The sequence below is a fragment of the Martes martes genome (genome assembly GCF_963455335.1).
Source record: "Martes martes genome assembly, chromosome: 15".
Classification (NCBI taxonomy): domain Eukaryota; kingdom Metazoa; phylum Chordata; class Mammalia; order Carnivora; family Mustelidae; genus Martes; species Martes martes.
The window spans coordinates 41,006,168-41,026,660 of record NC_137903.1 but is presented as its reverse complement, the minus strand read 5'-3'; the positions used below and the strand labels follow the sequence as shown (position 1 = coordinate 41,026,660).

The 20,493-nt window shown below is 37.4% G+C and overlaps 1 protein-coding gene across 2 annotated transcripts in view; it reads right to left on the bottom strand.

Moving 5' to 3' along the window:
* The window catches only part of RABGAP1L (RAB GTPase activating protein 1 like), a 757,100-nt gene that overhangs the window by 678,879 nt on the left and 57,728 nt on the right, over nt 1–20,493 (bottom strand). For both annotated transcript variants that reach the window (XM_080824387.1, XM_080824388.1), the window contains exons 2-3: nt 3,065–3,245; nt 1,539–1,728 (exon numbers count right to left, since the gene is read on the bottom strand). In XM_080824387.1, the coding sequence (XP_080680513.1) occupies nt 1,539–1,728; nt 3,065–3,202 (328 nt within the window). In that variant the 5' untranslated portion in view covers nt 3,203–3,245. The remainder of the gene's footprint in view (nt 1–1,538; nt 1,729–3,064; nt 3,246–20,493) is intronic.

Genomic DNA, 20,493 nt, shown 5'->3' with positions numbered 1-20,493 from the left:
GCACTCAGCAGGGAGTCTGCTTGAGATTCTCTCTCCCCGACCCTCCCCCACCACGCCCATGTGCACACACACTCTCTCTAAAATAACAAAATCTTCTAAATATATATATTTATATACCATAAATCTTTTAAATATATATAAAACATCTAAATATATATTATATATATAAAAAACTATCTTTTTTTAATGATGTGGCTTTTCCTATGCAATCACAAAAATAGTCTCTGATATTTTCTTCTTATAGGTTTATTTTTCACATTTAACTATTTGATTCACTAGGAATAAATTTTGTGTATAGTGAAAGTTAGAGCCATCAAAGCCACACTGTGTATGGCCAGTATCTATACTTACCCTATAGCAACACTCAGAAATGGATCATTGGCCCTAAGTCAATCAGGATAATCTCATTTTGTCTGTCAGTGTGACTTATTTCAGGGTTTGAATGTAACCATCAGTTACGGGTGATTCCCGACTACTAGAAAATCCTTCAATGGAGTGAAACTCACAACTTTGGTTCAATAGATAAAAGAAGAGAGCCTTCCTCTCTGCCACAGCCATAAATAAATTATCTGGCCCTACTTACCAGTTTCTGCTGCTAACTATTTCATGACCATAAAGGAAGCCAATTAGAGGAAAGGGGACATGGAGAAGATCAAAGCTGAATAGTTTATTTAAAAAAAAAAAAAAGCCCAGATCAAACAATATCCCTAGTGTTTAAACTATCTGAAGTAGGAGTTAGCTTTGGTTTGGTTAGGCTTTTCTTGCTCCCAAAACCATTTTGCATTATAAGCTGGTATTTCCATTATAAATCCTACTCAATCATGGATGTATTTATTTTTTATTTTGGATGTATTTATTTTTTAACCTGTTGACAGAATTGATAGGCTATTTTACTTAGAATTTTCACAAATGATAATTTGAAATAACTATAGTCAAACTGAGTAAAAAGGAACATCATATGAAAGACAATGTCCATTACGCTATTCCTAACACCCAAGAATTTATTCAATTGTTCAGTAAGTATTTATTGAGTCACTACTGTGCGCCAAGTACTAGGAATAAAATAAAGACCCAGACATAGACCCTGTTCTCAAATAACACTGACATGCATTTAACATGTAGGAAAAACAAAACAAAACAAAACATAACAACCAAAGTTGGGGGGTGCCTGGGTGGCTCAGTGGGTTAAGGCCTCTGCCTTCGGCTCAGGTCATGATCCCGGGGTCCTGGGATCGAGCCCCGCATCGGGCTCTCTGCTCAGCGGGGGCCCTGCTTCTCCCTCTCTATCTGCCTGCCTCTCTGCCTACTTCTGCCTACTTGTGATTTTTCTCTCTGTCAAATAAACCAGTAAGAAATCTTAAAAAAAAAAAAAAAAAAAAGAACCAAAGTGGGAACTCTTGACCAGAACCAAAAACCTGGTGGCTGGTGTCCCTGATCTTAGAAAACAAAACTAACAGGATTTTAAAATTTTCTTCTTAAAATTTTCATGTTCATTTTATCCCATTTATCTTAAGGTGTTTAACAGTTCAATACAATACCTGTATTTGATGGATCCAAAATTAACTGGAGAGATGGCTTATTTGTTTGGCTGGCTGAAATATCTCCAAATGAATGGTCTGAAATCTCAGTGGAACTTTGACAATCAACAAGACTGCTTTGCCCTTTCTCAGAATCTCTCAAAATCTCTTCCATGGCTTTTTCCAATTGTTCATCACCATTAGAAACTATCTATAGGCAAATCGAGACAATTCTGTTTCAATCATATTATAGTTCTGGGGCTTAATGAAAATATTTTATTTCTAGAAGAAATTAAAACAAATTAAATTTTAAATTTAAATATAAGTTACTGAATACAAAGAATTTATACAGTTGTACCTAACTATATCTGATCTAAGATCTAATTGACAATGATTTTTCTTTCCTTTTCTTTTTTTCCATACAAACACATTCTAAGTACCAGGTAACATTAAATTTATGTGTTTTAAAGATAAAAACAGGTAAGTTTAAATAAAGTATCTACTCTCTTATTTAAAAGGTTGTATTTCTCGTTATCATAGCATAAACATATTTATGATTTCTTTACAAAGTTTGCTTGCTTGCTGCCAAGAGGAGTATTGGTAATTTCCTCACATTTAAGTTGACTCATTCTTCTCTTAAAAGCAGGTGAGATGCAAGGCCTAATAAATGTTGTAAACACATTAATATTAAAATATATATAAATTTAAATAGTCATTTAAATACAAATATACTCAAATTTAAATAAAACCACTGATTGTTTTAATATACTTATAAAGTTATATATCCTCAACATAGTATAAGTGGGTATTTAATAATATAATTTTTATAAAATTTTATTAAATTGATATATATTTTTGAGCCCATAGTTAGTACTAAATAAAAGTCATAAACAACATGCAGCACTTCCGACTAGTTTCTCCATTCCTGTTTCTAGAAGGTGTTTATACAGTTCTCATGCATGTACACCTGGGTCTGATTCTTTTTCTTTGAGTTAGTAAAGACAACAAAAATGAAAAAGGATTTTTGTTTATATAAAAATTCAACTGCTAAAAATATAAGACATGTGCTTAAAAAAATATTCAGACAAGCCAACTGTTAAATCACATACTAGAATGTTACCAGCTGATTTAAAACACAAAAACCACAATACTGTTTCTGAAGTAAAAATAAAACATAACTTTTATATAATTAACTTCAAAAACTCAGCAATGAGAAACACAAAAATATCCAGATAATGGTTAAATCTTACATAAATTTAAGTCTAATTCCCCAATTGTCCTTTTCTATTTTCCTTTCTATTCCTTCTTTCTAAAATTCTGAATTAAAACATAACCAAAAGCAAAAAACTTCAAAAGCACACAAACCAAATATTAGCCTCTGCATAAACCAAATACTGATGCTATTCAAGGTCAGCATTTGAGAAAAACCTTTGTAATTTTACACATCTCTTAAGATCAGTCTCACCTCATTAAGAAAAGAACAGTGATTTAAAATAATATCATTTGTAGAGAAAGAAAGAAAGAAAGAAAGAGAGAAAGAGAAATACCTTCAGTTCAGGTTTTTCATCCTCTTTTGTAGAAGTATCATCTGCATGCTGAGGAACCAAAACAAATTCTTCACTGTTCAGCGTGGCCACAGAATCTGATGACCCACTAACCTTCTGCAATGCAGCTCTGACCTCCATTTCAACTCTACAAACTTCTTTTTCCACATCCACCTGATGAAAACTACAGGGATTAAAAAAAAAAAAAAACTATTAATGAAAACATGAACTAATAAGTCCCTGATCAATACTCAGCCTTTAAAAATGGTTCATGTGAAGAAGAATTCTGCTGGCTAGATAATTATCTCAAAACTAGAGAAGCTACCTTCTTGGACTAGGCCACATAATGGAAATGTACTCTCTTCACCCTGAGTTTCTTGACTAAAAGAACCGTATTGTTCCCTGAAAAACAACAAAAACCTTCCCACATCACAACTAAACAGATTTACTACTGTTTGACTCTGTTTCTCCTAGAAATATTACTTTTGTTTTTAATAAATACAAGAAATAATAAGTATGACACTAGAAACCAAATTCACACACAAATATTCACTGGAATTACTTTGTAATTAAATCTAAATGTTTCCAAAAACTTAAGACCAAGTATTGTACCTTAAAATACCTTGTGTCACTGAAGTCGACTGATTACTAAAGAATTCAACACCCTAAGCCATGTATCTTTTCTTTTCCAGACGCATTGTCACTTATCAGCACAAGAAGGGGAGAAAAGGCTAAGACTCTCATGTCACATTCATGTGGCAAACAGTATTTTAGTCATTCTGTTTTCTGGATCAATCTGCCACCACAGAAACTCAACATTGTCTATCACTTCCAGAACTTCAAATATTCACACAACTAATTTTAATTGAACGTGTGTACTACACAACAGACGTAGTACTCAGCACCGGGGCTATATGAGGAAGTAAGGCAGACAAGGTGTCTGCCCTGCTGGAGCTCATATCTAGTAAGAAAACAAGCAGGTAAGCAAATAAGGCAATTCTAAATCACTCTATAGGCTTTGGAGAAGATACAACAGGTTATTGTGACAAAGAATAGCTATAAAAAGTATACGGACAACTTTAAGTAAGGTGGTAGGAAAGGACTCAGGGAAATATTTGAGCTGAAATGTAAAAGACAAGAACCATATGTTAAACAACTTGCTCAGTGACCAAAAGGGAAATATGATAGAGGGGTAAGACAAGTAAACTGGGGCTAAATAACACATGACTCTAAGTCTGCTAACCCACGCCTTAAAATTACCCACAGAATTGTTCTTGTTCTCATTCCAATTAGGTTACTGTGTTCTTTGCCTCATATAAATAGGGCTGCATTACCTCATTTTGCCTTTAGGTGACACTAACACCATTACTCTTGGCCAAAAGAAAGCTTTATGCAGCTTCAAATTATACTTTAAAAAATTACTTCCATCTTCATCAAAACTCACAATTTCCAATAATATCAAAACAAAGAATAATTATTTATTCTAGGATAGCATAATTAGCTAGACATCATTTAATTGTTAGCCATGTGAATATCCTTCCTTTTAAATTTTAAATCCTTCAAGTCCTCTAAAGGTTTTTTTATTTTGGAGGTAATGTTTCTGAAAATAACATGTAATAGAGGCCATGTCTCTACCCTTCCAAGCTGTCTCATGAACCCTTGATTGCCAAGATTCTACATAGTCCAGGTGTTCCTTCTGTGGCCAATCCTTCAAGCCCAAGCGGACACTCCTAGACTTAACATCTAAATGTTGGAAATTCCCCAAGTTTTGAGCCTTTTCCTGATTCCTTGCCACACACCCCCCTCTAAGTAGTATCTCTCACTGCCATATATTTAAATACCATCTATTTTCTAGCAATCTCCAAATTTCTATTCCAACCCAAATGTCCTCTAAATTCCTTATTTGGAATCCAACTTTCAACTTTATATTTCCATTAGGAATTCTTATCAGTATCTTAAATGTGACCCAAATGGAATTCTTAACACCTCCTCTAAACTTGTTCCTCATTCAATTTCCCTTTCCAGTAAACAATACCACTTTTAACAAATTGCTCAAATAAGAAATCTGGATATCATTCTATCAGCTCTACTTCTTCATTCCTTACATCAGCAAGTCATGTTAGCCCCACATCCGAAATAAATCCCATATCTATCCCATTTCTTCATGGCCATTTTTACCAAACTAATCCAGGCAATGTTCTCATCTACTAAAAAAGTCTCCTAACCCATCTACTACCTCTAATCCTCTCCTCCCCTAACCTACTCTTCACAGAGCTGCCAAAGAAATCTTATGGAAAATAAGTTATATTACATTAAAACTCCATTCTAAAATCTCTTCACTAAAATTCTAAATCCAAACTACTTGCCACGACTTACAAAGCCCAACACATCTCTGCCCCTGTCGCTTTACCATTACAGCTCTTTTATTACAGAAAGTTGTTTCCCACTTTAGGGTCTTAGCACTTGCCTCCTACTTTCATATGGCTGAATCCAACAGGTATCAGCTTTCATTCATCCATCCAACTCATATTTATGAGTCTCTACCATGTGCTAGAATGGGAACTGGAGACTAAATGATAAATGAAACCAGTGCAGTCCCAATCTTCCTAGAGCTAACTTTTTTTTTTTTAAGATTTTATTTATTTATTTGACAGACAGAGATCACAAGTAGGTAGAGAGGCAGGCAGAGAAAGAGGGGGAAGAAGGCTCCCTGCTGAGCAGAGAGCCCAACTCGGGAGCCGCTCAATCCCAGGACCCTGGGATCATGACCTGAGCCAAAGGCAGAGGCCTTAACCCACTGAGCCACCCAGGCATCCCCCTAGAGCTAACATTCTTAGAGAAGAGAGAAATAACACAGAAAAACAAAACAAAACATAAATCAGGATCCCATACTGGAATATATACTATATAAGGTAATAAGAAGGTAGGAGGCAATATGGACTCAGTTGACATTTGGGCTTAATGAGTAAGTCATAGAAAGAACGTGGGTTGGGGGGGGGGGCCTTCAAGTACAAGAAACAGCAAATACAAAAAGCCCAGATATGAGAAAAGGTTTATGGGAAAGGAGGCCTTGATAGCTAGGTCAAAGTGAACATGGGTGAGAGCAGTAAAAGATGAGAAATGTTAAGGAAGGCAGGGAAGCCTGAGGCCACCCCTGATGCTAAAGCTATTCTAAATAAACCCCCACCCTAATTCCACTCTTTAGTTTTTCTGGGAATATCAAGTGCCTAATGCAGTAGACCTAGTACATTCACAAAATGTGTTAAACAAATTGTTGTTAAAAGCACCAATCAGGCTAAAGTTTTCACAAATAACAAATGTAGAACCAGGATTCAAACCAGTATTCTGAATTCAAAGTACATGCTCTGAGCCATTACATTATACCATCTCTTGAAGTTTCCTCACCTATTCCTAGACACTCAGGGCTGGTATCTGTCACTATGCACATAGAACTTTCTCCATGTCTCTCCTCCCTCCACCAAAAGTTATCTGTCTTGCCCACAAGACATTTTTCTTAGATAAGTGATAAACAGTTAACCTGGCCCTTAACTCTAAATCACCATGTTAATGAATACTAATAATTGCTCAATTCAAATAAGATGTCCATTTTTAAGAGGTTTTCTTTAGCCTAAGAGAATGTTAGATATTCTGCCAGGCTAACAAAAAGCTATCAGTTTACCAAACTGTGACCAAAACACAGCCAGAATTTCTCATTCTACTCAGAATTAAGACAGCTCTCATTACTAGCATCCAACCATGCCTCTAAGGCCTTAGGGATACTTTTAGACATTTGCCTAATGCTACCTTATTGGGTTGAACATTTCTTTTAATGCAAATGCTTACTAAATTTGCACACAAACACAAAATCTGAGAATACAAAACCAACACTTTAAAATATTTCAACAGGCAGGTAATAATTTTTTTTTTAAGATTTTGTCAGAAAGAGTGCCCATGCACACACACAAGGAAGAGGAACAGCAAGCAGACAGAGAAGCACACTCCCCACCAAGCAAGGAACCTGATTCGGGACTTTATCCCAGGACCCTGGGATCATGACCTGAGCCAAGGGCAAATATTTAACCTACTGAACCACCCAGGCATCCCGAAGTAATATTTAAATGGGGAAAGAACAGTCTTTAACAAATGATACTAGGTAATTAGATATTTACATGCAAAAGAATGGAATTGAACCCTTACCTCATACCACACACAAAACTTAATTCAAAATGGACCACAGACCTAAATGTAAGAGCTAAAACTATAAAAACTCTTAGAAGAAAACAGGTGTAAAGTTTCATGCCCTTGAGTTAAGCAATGATTTCTGAAATGACACCAAAAGCACAATGGCCAAAGAACAAAATAGGTAAACTGAACTGTATTGAAATTTAAAATGTTTATGGTGAAAATGATACCATGAAGAAAGTAAAATAAAACTACAGGATGAGAAAATACTTAACAAATCATATATCCGAAAAGGGTCTTGTACCCAGATAGTATAAGTAACTCTTACAACTCAACAATAAAAAGACAAATAATCCCAACTTTTAGTTTCAGCTAAAAAGCTTGGAAGTCATCACTCCCTTCCTTACAACAAGAAAAGTTTAAACAAACTAAGTATCAGTAGCTTTGATCCATCAGAGAACTGAGTTCATAAGACAGACTGCCATCCCAAAATCTGGAGAGACAGACAATCCAGAGAGAGACAGCAAGTCAGATCTCTTTACCTGAAGCAGAAGCTGCTGGAGCCATAAACTGGTAGGAATACTTAAATGGTAATTTTGAAAAACTGCTAGAAGCTAAGTGAGGAATTTGGATGTAGGATGGGAGACTGGGTTAAAGAAGGGTAACTTGAAATGTTGTGTATATTAAATTGAACTTAATAAATTTCTAACATTCAAAAAAAAGAGAAAGTTGAAACAGCTATACTGATTTTTTAAAAAGCAGACTTCAGAACTAGGAAGATTACTGGAGATAAAGAGGAGCGTTATATAATGATAAAGGGATCAAATCTCCAAGAGGATATAACAATCCCAAACAAGTAACCACTTAATAGCGTCAATATCTATAAGGCAAAAACTGATAAAACTGAAAGGAGAAGGGTGCCTGGCTGGTTCAGTTGGTACAGCATGTGACTCCTTATCTTGGGGTTGTGAGTTCAAGCCCCATGTTGGCTGTAGAGATTACTTAAAAGTAAAAAATAGTAATAATAAATTTTTTAAAAAGAGATTACTTAAAAAATATATATTTTTTTAAAAGGAGAAACAGACAATGCCATATTATGGTTGGAGACTTCAACATCCCTCTGTGAGAAGGATCTTGATCTGTGGTAGATCAAGCAGGCAGAATATTAGTGAGGATATAAATACCTGCATAGCACCACCAGTCAATATCATCCAACTAACATTTATAGAACATTCCATCTAACAACAGGAGAATACATTTTCTTCTCAAGCTCACAGGGAACATTCACTAAAGAAGACCATATTCTGGGCCATAAAACATAACTTGACAGGGATGCCTGGGTGGCTCAGTTGGTTAAGCCACTGCCTTCAGCTCAGGTCATGATCCTAGCATCCTGGGATCGAGTCCCACATCGGGCTCCTTGCTCGGCGGGGAGCCTGCTTCTCCTTCTGCCTCTGCCTGCCACTCTGTCTGCTTGTGCTCACTCTCACTCCTCTCTCTCTGTCAAATAAATAAATAAAATCTTTAAAAAAAAAAAACATAACTTGACAAGTGTGAAAAAATAAAAATCATATAAATATGTTCTCAACCATAATGCAATTAAACTAGAAATCAGTGACAGAAGGCGAGCTGGAGAATTCCCAAGTTTTGGAAATTAAACAATACACTACTAAATGAACATTAATCAAAGAAGATGACCCAAGAGAAATTTAAAAATATTTTAAACTAAATGAAAATACAACTTGCCAAAAATTGTGGGATGCAGTGAAAAGCAGTACTTAGAAACTTGTTGAACTGAATGTGTATACTAGAAAAGAAAAAAATATCTAAAATATCTGTAAGTTTCATTGGGAACCTTAGGAAACCAGAAATGTAGAGCAAATGATGAGAAATAATAAAAAATGTAACAAATCAATGAAATTGAAACAGGAAAATACAGATAAATCAAAAAACAAACACCAAAAGATCAATAAAACTGATAAACTGCTAGCCAGGCTAAACAAGAAAAGAGAAGACACAAATTACTAATATAAAGAAATGAAAGATGGGTCATCACTACCAATCCTCTGGACACTGAAAGGGTAATAGAGGAATACTAAAACAATTCTAGGCCCATAGATTTGGTGACTTAGATGATCTGGGCCAAATTCCTTGGAGGATACAAAATAAAAAATTTCCAAAAAAAAAAAAAAAAGTACCAAATTTCAAACTAGGAAAATTAGATATCCTAAATAGCCCTATAATTTTCAAAAAACTTAACAATAATTAATAGCCTTCCAAAAAAGAAAGCATCACACACAGATGGCTTCACCAGTGAATTCTCCAAACATTTAAAGAATAATATCAATTCTCTACAATCACTTCCAGAAAATAAAAGAGGAAACACTTTGCAATTCGTTCTATGACGTCAGCATTACCTTAAGACCAAAACCAGATTACAAGAATAAAGACAAAATATTATAAAATTTTATTCAACAACATAAAAAAGGATTATACTCCAGGTATATAAGACTAACAACATTCAAAAATTAATCAATGCAATAAATCATTATCAATAAGCTACAGAAAAATCCTAATCATGTCACTGATAAAGAAAGTGCACTTGACAAAATCCAGTACTTAGTCATAAAATAAAAATAAAAACTCTCAGCAAACTAGCAATTAATGGAACTTCCTCAACTTAACAGTATCTACAAAAGAGGTGCCTGGGTGGTTCAGTCAGTTAAGCATCCCACTCTTGAACTCAGCTTAGGTATAAATCTGAGTCATGAGTTCAAGTCCCACACTGGGTTAGCGTGGAGCCTACATTTAAAAAACAAAAACAAACAAACAAAAACAAGTATCTACAAAAAAACCTATACTTAATTACAAGACTGGACACATTCCCCTTAAGACTCAGAACAACATGAGGATGCCCTCTCTCACCACTCTGATTCAAAGTTATAAGAAATAAGGGAGAGGAGAGAAAGGATGGTGAAATAGGGGACCTGTGTTTCATCTGGTCCCTTGAATTCAGCTATTTATCTATCAAATAATTCTGAACTCCTGTGAATTCAACCTGAGATCAAAGAAAAGAATTCCTGCAATTCTACAAATAAGTGAGTTGGGTGTCTGCCTTCAGCTCAGGTCATGATCCCAGGGTCCTGGGAGAGAACCCCACATCAGGCTCCCTGATTGGTGGGAAGTCTGCTTCTCCCTATCCTGCTCCCACTGCATGTGCTTGCTCTCTCTTTCTCTGTCAAATGACTAAATAAAATCTTAAAAAAAAAAAAAAAAAAAAAGGCAATCAGTCTGCAAAGTAGGAGGTGTGGAGCAGTACCTGGGTGGCTCGGTCAGTTAAGCCTCTGCCTTTGGCCTAGGTCGTGATCCCAGTACCCTAGGATGGAGCCCCAGATCAGGCTCCCTGCTCAGCAGAGAGCCTGCTTCTCCCTCTGCCCCTCCCCCTACTTATGCTCGTTCTCTCTAACTTAAATAAACAACATCTTTAAAAAAAAAAAAAAAGTAGCAGGTGCAGAGACAGGAATCTAAGGGGATATATCTGGCAATAAACTTGGCAGGGAGGGAAGCCTCCCTAAGCCAGCTACTAGAAAGTGTAACAGCAGCAGAGAGCAAAAACTGGAACTTTTAGAAGTCTGCTCCTGTGAGGGACATCCCTGCCTGGAAGGCACTCAGGTGGTGAAGCAGGGGCAGAATTCTAGCTGGGACAGTGTGGTCTCAGGAGTCCCAGGATCACAGAAAGAACAGGGTGCCTGAGTCTAGCAGAGTTCTCCAGCATTGGAACAGGGGAAGCCACCTACAATTATTAAGCCCCAGAGAGGCCTCTCAGCTAGGTGTTGCCATAAACCAGGAACCCCCACATGATCGTTCTCCAAGTCAGGCCCAGCAAGCCACAACCACTGGGAGACCCTGCTCCTTCCCCCAGGGAGAGCAGCCAGGGTACACACACAATCAGGCAACCACTCCCCAAAGTGGGCACACTGTGAGACAACCACCCCTCCTCCCCCGCCAGGATTGGTACAGATATGCACTGAAGGAGTCTGCAGAGTTTGGCACACACAAAAGGGACTGACTGCATTTCTCTGAGGGTGCACTGAAAAGCAGGAACCCCAATCATTCAGCTCCAAGGCCGGAGATCCAGATGCCGCCATTTAAATTTTGTTTTCATCCTCTGGAGCAGCAAGAGAAACCTTCAGGGAACAAAAGCCACATGCAGCAACCCAAAGCAGCTTACACTGAGTCAGCCCCAATCCCTGCAAAGAGTACTGCAACTCCACCCTGTCAAAGACACCTGAGAATCAGTAAAATAGGCCCCTCCCCCAGAAGACCAGCATGAACATCAGTTGAGTAGGAAGTTTATGAATCACTCAGAACTGAAAAACTCCCGTGCTAGGGAAAAATATCATATAGAATATGAGGGTTTTTTCTCATGAGTCCTTAGTCTTTCATCTTAATTTTTTTCACTTTTTTTAATTTTTCAAATGGTTTCTCATTTTATCAATTGTTTTTAAATCTTTAATTTTCATTTTTACATTTACATTTTATAGATATATTTTTCACTTTTGGTCTCCTTTCACTGTATTCAACTTTATTTATGCATATATATACATATATATGTTCTTCTTTCTTTACAATTTGGGATTTAGTGTCTTCTAACAAACAGACCAAAATACACCCAGGATCAAATGATCACACACTGTTCTATCCACCTGTGAGACTATATTCTTTTTTCCTTTTCTTTTTTGGTTTCTGACAACTTCGGATTTGTCTAGTGTGTATTTCACCAGGGTCGTGGTTGATATTTATGATTTTCTTCTCTCGTTCATCTATTCTTCTCTAGACAAAATGACTAGAAGGAGAAATTCACAGCAAAAGAAGAACCAGAGGTAACAGTCTCTACCACACATCTAATCAATATGGATATAAGTAAAATATCAGAAACTGAATTAAGAATAACAATTATAGGGACGCCTGGGTGGCTCAGTTGGTTAAGCAGCTGCCTTCGGCTCAGGTCATGATCCCAGCGTCCTGGGATTGAGTCCCACATCGGGCTCCTTGCTCAGCAGGGAGCCTGCTTCTCCCTCTGCCTCTGCCTGCCACTCTGTCTGCCTGTGCACTCGCTCTCTCTCTCTCTCTGAAAAGAAAAGAAAAAAAAAGAATAACAATTATAAAGCCACTAGCTGGGCTTGAAAAAAGCATAAAAGACAGTAGAGAATCTCTTAATACAGAAATAAAATCTAATCAGGCCAAAATTTAAAATGATTTAACTGAGGGGCACCTGGGTGGCTCAGTGGGTTGAGCCTCTGCCTGCAGCTCAGGTCATGATCTCAGGGTCCTGGGATCAAGCCCCGCATCGGGCTCTCTGCTCGGCAGGGAGCCTGCTTCCTCCTCTCTCTCTCTGCCTGCCTCTCTGCCTCCTTGTGATCTCTGTCTGTCAAATACATAAATAAAACCTTATTTTAAAAAAAATGATTTAACTGAGATGCAGTCTAAAATGAATGCTCTAACAGCTAGGATAGAGGCAGAAGAGACTCGGTGACACAGAAGACAAAATGATGAAAAGGAAGGAAGCTGAGGAAAAGAGAAAAACAACTAATGGACCCATGAGGGGAAGGAAGCTTTGAGAAAGCAGCAATACCATAAAGCCAAGCAACGTTAGAATTACTGGTGTTCCAGAGGAAGAAGAGAGAGAGACAGAAGTTATATTTGAGCAAATCATAGCTGAGAACTTCCCTAATTTGGGAAAGCAATCAGGCATTCAAGTCCAGGAGGTACAGAGAACCCCCTCAAATTCAACAAAAAACAGATTAACACCCCAACATGTAATAGTGAAGCTTGCAAATTTCAGAGATAAAGAGAAAATCCTGAAAGCAGGTCAAGACAAGGGGTCCTTAAATCTACAAGGGTAGGAATATTAGAATGGCAGCAGACATATCCACAGAGACCTGGCAGGCCAGAAAGGCCTGGCATGATATATTCAGGGTTCTAAATGAGAAAAATGTACAACTAAAAATACTTTATCCACCTAGGCTGTCATTCAGAATGGAAGAAGAGATAAAGAGCTTCTAGGACAAACAGAAACTGAAAGAATTTGTGATCACTAAGCCAGCCCTGCAAGAAATATTAAAGGGGGTCCTATAAGCAAAGACAGAGCCCAAAAGTAACAGAGACCAGAAAGAAACAGAGACAATCTACAGAAATAGGGACTTTGCAGGTAATACAATGGCACTAAATTTATATCTTTCATTACTTATTCTGAATGTTAATGGGCTAAATGCCCCAATCAAAAGACACGGGATATAAGATTGGATAAAAAAGCAGGACCCATCCATGTGCTGTCTACAAGACACTCAGTTTAGACCCAAAGGCAAGTCCAGATTGAAAGTGAGGAGATAAGAACCACTTATCACGCTAATGGGAATCAAAAGAAAGCTGGGGGGGGGGGCGCCTGGGTGGCTCAGTGGGGTAAGCCTTTGCCTTCGGTTCAGGTCATGATCTCAGGGTCCTGGGATAGAGCCCCGCATCGGGCTCTCTGCTCAGCAGAGAGCCTGCTTCACCCTCTTTCTGTCTGCTTCTCTGCCTACTTGTGATCTCTCTCTCTGTCAAATAAATAAAGTCTTAAAAAAAAAGAAAGAAAGAAAGAAACCTGGGGTAGCAATCCCTATATCAGACAAATTAGATTTTAAACTAAAGACTGTAGTAAGGGATGAAGAAGGGTACTATATCATACTTAAAGGGTCTATCCAACAATAAGATCTAACAATTATAAATATTTATGCTGCTAACTTGGGAGCAGTCAATTATATATAAACCAATTAATAACAAAATTAAAGAAACACATTGATAATAATACAATAATAATAGGGAACTTTAACACCCCACTCACAGCAATGGAGAGATCAGCTAAGCATAAGATCAACAAGGAAACAATGGCTTTGAATGACACAGTGGACTAGATGGATTTCACGTATATATACAGGTCATTCCATCCCAAAGCAACAGAATACACATTCTTCTCAAATGCACATGGAACATTCTCCAGAACAGATCACATACTGGGTCACAAATCAGGTCTCAACCAGTACCAAAAGACTGAGATGATTCCCTGCATATTTTCAGAACACAATGCTTTGAAACTGGAACCCAATCACAAGAGGAAATTTGGAAGGAACTCAAATACTCGGAGGCTAAATAGCATCCTACTAAAGAATGAATGGGTCAACCAGGAAATTAAAGAATTTTGTTTTTAATTTCATGGAAACGAATGAAAATGAAAACACAACTGTTCAAAACCTTTGGAATGCAGCAAAGGCAGTCCTAAGAGGGAAGTACATAGCAATACAAGCCTTTCTCAAAAAACTAGAAAAGTCTCAAATATACAAGCTAATCTTACACCTAAAGGAGCTGAAGAAAGAACAGCAAATAAAGCCTAAATCAAGCAGGAGAAGAGAAATAATAAATATTAGAGCAGAAATCAATGAAACAGAAACCAAAAGAACAGTAAAACAGATCAATGAAACTAGAAGCTGGTTCCTTGAAAGAAATAATAAGATCAATAAACCCTTAGCCAGACTTATCCAAAAGAGAAAGGACCCAAATTAATAAAATCATGAATAAAGAGGAGACATCATGAACACCACCAAGGAAATAAAAATAATTTTAAGAACATACTATGAGCAATCATATGTCAACAAATAAGGCAATCTGGAAGAAATGGATGCATTCCTAGAAACTTATAAACTACCAAAACCGAAACAGGTAGAAACAAAAAACGTGAACAGATCCATGACCAACAAGGAAACTGAAGCAGTAATCAAAAACCTCCCAAGAGTCCAGGGCCAGATGGCTTCCCAGGGGAATTCTACCAAATGTATGAAAGAGAACTAATACCTAATCTTCTGAAGCTGTTTCAAAAAATTGAAATGGGGGTGCCTGGGTGGCTCAGTCAGTTAAGCATCTGCCTTTGGCTCAGGTCATGATCCTGGAGTCCCAAGATGGAGCCCTGCATGAGGCTCCCTGTTCAGTGGGGAGTCTACTTCTCCCTCTGCCCCTCACCCTGCTCATGCTCTCACATGTGCTCTCTCAAATAAATAAAATCTTTAAAAAAATGAAATGGAAGAAAAACTTCTATAAACTCATTCTATGAGACCAGCATTACCTTAATCCCCAAAGACCCCACCAAAAAGGAGAATTACAGACCAATATCCCTGATGAACATGGATGCAAAAATTCTCACCAAGATACTAGCCAATAGGATCCAATAGTACTTTAAAAGGATTATTGACAACCAACTGGGATTTATTCCTGGACTGCAAGGGTGGTTCAATATTGGCCAATCAATCAACATGATACATCACACTGATAAAAGAAGGACAAGAACCATATGATCCTCTCAATTGATGCAGAGAATGCATTTGACAAAATACTGCATCCTTTCTTGAGAAAAAACTCTCCAGTGTAGGGATAGAAGGAACATACCTCTATATCATAAAAGCCATTTACAAAAACCCCTCAGCGAACATCATCCTCAGTGGTGAAAAACAGAGCTTTACCCCTAAGGTCAGGAACACAACAGGGATGCCCACTCTCACCACTGTTGTTCAACATAGTACAAGAAATCCTAGCCTCAGCAATCAGACAACAGAAAGAAATAAAAGGCATCCAAACTGGCAGAGTCAAACTCTCAGTCTTCACAGATGACATACTTTATGTGGAAAAACCCAAAAGATCCCACTCCAAAATTGCTAGAATTCATACAGGAATTCAGCAACATGGCAGGATATGAAATAAGTTGCATTTCTTTTTTTTTTTTAATATTTTACTTATTTATTTGACAGAGAGAGGGAGAGAGATCACAAGTAGGCAGAGAGGCAGGCAGAGAGAGGGAGGGAAGCAGGCTCCCTGCTAAGCAGAGAGCCCAATGCTGGACTCGATCCCAGGACCCTGAGGTCATGACCTGAGCCGAAGGCAGAGGCTTAGCCCACTGAGCCACCCAGGTGCCCAATCAGTTGCATTTCTATACACTAACAATGAAACAGAAGAAAGAGAAATTAAGCAATTGATCCCATTTACGATTGCACCAAAAACCATACAGAGAAATAAACCTAACCGAAGAGATAAAGGATGTATACTCCAGAAACAACAGAATACTTATGAAAGAAATTGAGGAAGATACAAAGAAATGGAAAAACACTCCATGCTCATGAACTGGTAGAATAAATATTGTTAAAATGTTTATGCTACCCAGAGCTATCTACACATCAGCGCAATCCCTATCAAAATAACATCAACATTTTTCACAGAGCTGGAACAATCCTAAAATTTGTATGGAACCAGAAAAGGCCCCAAAGAGCCAGAGAAATGTTGAAAAATGAAAATGTTGAAAAAGAAAATCAAAGCTGATGGCATTACAAGCTCTATTACAAAGCTGTAATCATCAAGACATTTTGGTACTGGCACAAAAAAGGACAAATAGATCAAGGAACAGAATAGAGAACCCACAAATGGACCTTCAACTCTATGGTCAATTCATCCTCAACAAAGCAGGAAAGAATACCCAATGAAAAAAGGACAGTCTCTTTAGCAAATGATGTTTGGAAAATTGGACAGCCACAAGTAGAAGAATTAAATTGGACCATTTTCTTATACCATACAAAGATAAACTCAAAATGGATAAAAGATCTATATGTGAGACAGGAATCCAACAAAATCCTAGAAGAAAATACAGGTAGCAACCCCTTTGACCTTGGCCACAGCAACTTCTTGCTAGACACAGGCAAGAGATATGTTGGCTAATTCAATTAAAAAAATAAGAAATAAAAGCATACAAATTTAAGAGGAAGAATAAAACAGTCTTTATTCACAGATTACATCATCATCTACATAGAAAAATCCCAAAGAATCTACCCAAAAAAAAAACCCTCCTAGGGGAGCCTGGGTGATTTAGCTGGTTAAGAATCTGAATCATGATTTCAGCTCATGTCATCTCAGGGTCATGAGATCGAGGCCCAAGGTGGGCTCCCCACTTAGTGCAGAGTCTGCTTGAAATTCCCTCTGCCCCTTCCCCACACACACAACCACACACTCTCTATGTCTACTCTAGTATATGTGCTGCCGAAGCGAGCACTCTCTGTCTACTCTAAAATAAAGAAATAGAAACCTACAAAACACAGATGAAAAAAATTTAAAAAGATCTAAGTAAATGGAGATACTCAATGTTCATGGATTAGAAAAACTCAATATTGTTAACATTATCAATTCTTCCCAACTTGCTGAGGCTGAATGACCAACTGAGCACTCAACTACAAGCTTAACTACGTGCACAAGGGCAGGGGAGCATGTCTCTTTTTATTTTACTCACCAACATATCCCTAACATAGTGGCCACAGATTAAACAGATACATGTTTAATAAACTAGCCAATTATTTTGGGTGTAGCAGAACAGACTCTTGCATGAAATAGGATGTTGTACATTAGATAAGATATTGGACTGAATGAATTCTAAAGTCACTGAATCTCAAGATGCTCATTCCATGTGATGTGTTGAAGAGTTCCATTTCGACAAGTCAATTCAAAATACAACTAAGTCTACTACTCTGCAGCAATATGCTAAGGAAAATACGACTTGCTCTTTATGTATGGCAATCTACCATTATTTCTGATCAAAAGAAAAAGCAGTTGGAAAATTTATAGGGGTCTTTTATTTTTTTTTAAGATTTTATTTATTTGAGAGAGAGAGAGAGAGAGAAAGAGTGCACATGTGAGCACAAGCAGGAGGAGGGGCAGAAGGTGAAGGAGAAGCAGACTCCCCACTGAGCAGGGAGCCCAACTCAGCCTCTATCCCGAGACCCTGGGCTCATGACCTGAGCCAAAGGCAGATGCTTAACTGATCAGCTAAGCCACCCAGGCACCTCCGCAGGGGTCTTTTAAATAATACGCAGCTCACAGTGCTGTGTTCTCAAGACCAACACATCCATTTCAACTCAGTGTGTGAAAGCATTTAGTTAGGAGTACCTGGGTGGCTCGGTTGGATAGCGCCTGTCTTCAGTTCAGGTCATGTTCCCAAAGTCCTAGGATAGTCTCACATCTGGCTCCCTGCTCAGCAGGGAGTCTGCTTCTCCCTCTATCCCTCCCCCCTGCTTGTGATATCTCTCTCTTGCTCTCTTTCTCTCCCAAATAAATAAATAAATGAAATCTTTTTTTTAAAAAAAACATTTAGTTAAAAGGTTACCCTTATCATAATCCAAAAATTAGAATGTAAAATCTGACCAAAAAATTGTATGTCTCTTCAGGCACAAAACAAAAAAAAAAACAAACAAAACAAAACAAAACAAAAAAACTGGGAACTACAGTGTAGGCATATACATTTTCATATACTTTAAGCATTTTAAATGTAGAAGAGAATAAGGGGCAGAAAATTTACCAGTCCTATAGGAAATATTTTCCCCTTCTCTGAGCCCAAAGGGGCTCTATAAATATTTTTGACTGAATTGAACCACTGAAACACATATATCCCCCACACTTATAGCAATTCTGCCAATTCTACCAAGTGAAATGGCTTTTAATTCTTACTTTAATGCCACATCATTTTTGTCAAATGAGCAATATATCTTAAATTAACACCTCACTTGGATGCCTAAAACTACAATTTTCACATATACTAGAAACAGTATAACAACATTTAGCAAAGTCTAACTGGAAACTATCTTCTTCCCAAAATAACTGAACACATTCAAAAGTATAAAATCGTGGTGCACATGGTCCAATTTCTTTTTGTGCCAAATGTGGTTAGCCAGTTTCTTGCTTTTAGATTATGTGTTTGCACCTATTCATTTTCAAGTGGCTCTTGAACTAAAATAGAACGGTGAAAATATGAGTGTGACTCAAAACTGGACAAGACAGGCTGCAAGGACTATTAGGCATGAGAATTCAAATGATTATATAGTAGACCCATCACAATAGTAGAAACAGGAAAATTCTTAATTTACAATAAGAAAATGAACGTGAATAATTTAGAACTAGAACACTTACCAACTATAATTCTGAGCTTTGAAAAACCAAGCCAGTCTTGGGGAAAACAAACAAACAAACAATTACCATAGCCTCTATTTACTAAACAGTCCCTCCACTATTCCAGTTCTCAGGCAAGAGCCATACCAAAATGAATACATATGTGCAAGTATGTCCTTGCCCCTGAAAAGGGAACAAAAGGGCTTTAGTAATTCACATTACTTTAGTGGATACCTATTTTTATTTGTCTAGCAATAATCTTGAAACACTCTTTTCTGACAATAAGCCCTCCCTCTGTTCAAACCTCAACACCATGGCCAAACAGATCCAAAGATGGACACTGAATACAAACTAATTAGACCAATTAACCCAATTCCTAAGATTTTTGGACTGATGACCAGAGACTCCCTCATGACACTTGTTTCTCTTACAGCAGAAACTTTTAAGATGTAAACTAGGAATTATTGGTGGCCATGTTTTTTCCCATATGAAGAATGCCAATATGCAGTGAAAGAAAGTACGTCCTAAATACACACAAGCAAGAGAGTCAGTCGAGTCCCTATCATTTTGTTTGAGAGAATCCTGAAGTGTAGCTCCAACAGTTCCCATCCTCAATCTTGATAAATCTACTGTTCCTTTAATTCTATGAAATATATTTTCCAATAAATTCTTTTTGCATAAGCTAGTTTAAACTGAGTTTCTGTCACATGAAACCTCTTAAGTCCTACTATAAGTATAAGCTACCAAAAACACATAAAAGATACACACACACACACACACACACACACTTATTTTTTAAAAGATTTTAAGTAATCTCTACACCCAATGTGGGACTCAAACTCACAACCCTAAGATCAAGAGTCACATGTTCTTCCAACTAAGCCACCTGGACACCCCATAAGATATATTTCAATAGGTTTCATATAATAGTATGAGAACAAAAATGTAGGTGAAGGAAGAAGACAGTATCTAAAAAGTTGACAATTTCCCAGATAAACAGTATACTGGATATGATGAAAGAAAGAAAAAAAAGGAAAGCTTAACCGACGGAGTATGGGTAGCTCAGTTTGCTAAGTGTCTGCCTTCAGCTCAGGTCATGATCCCAGAGTCTGAAGACTGAGCCCCACATCGGGCTCCCTGCTCACAGGGAGTCTGCTTCTCCTTCTGCTCCTCACACTGTTCATGCTGTTCATGCTCTCGCTCTCTCAAATAAATATATAAAATCTCAAAAATAAGTATGGTAA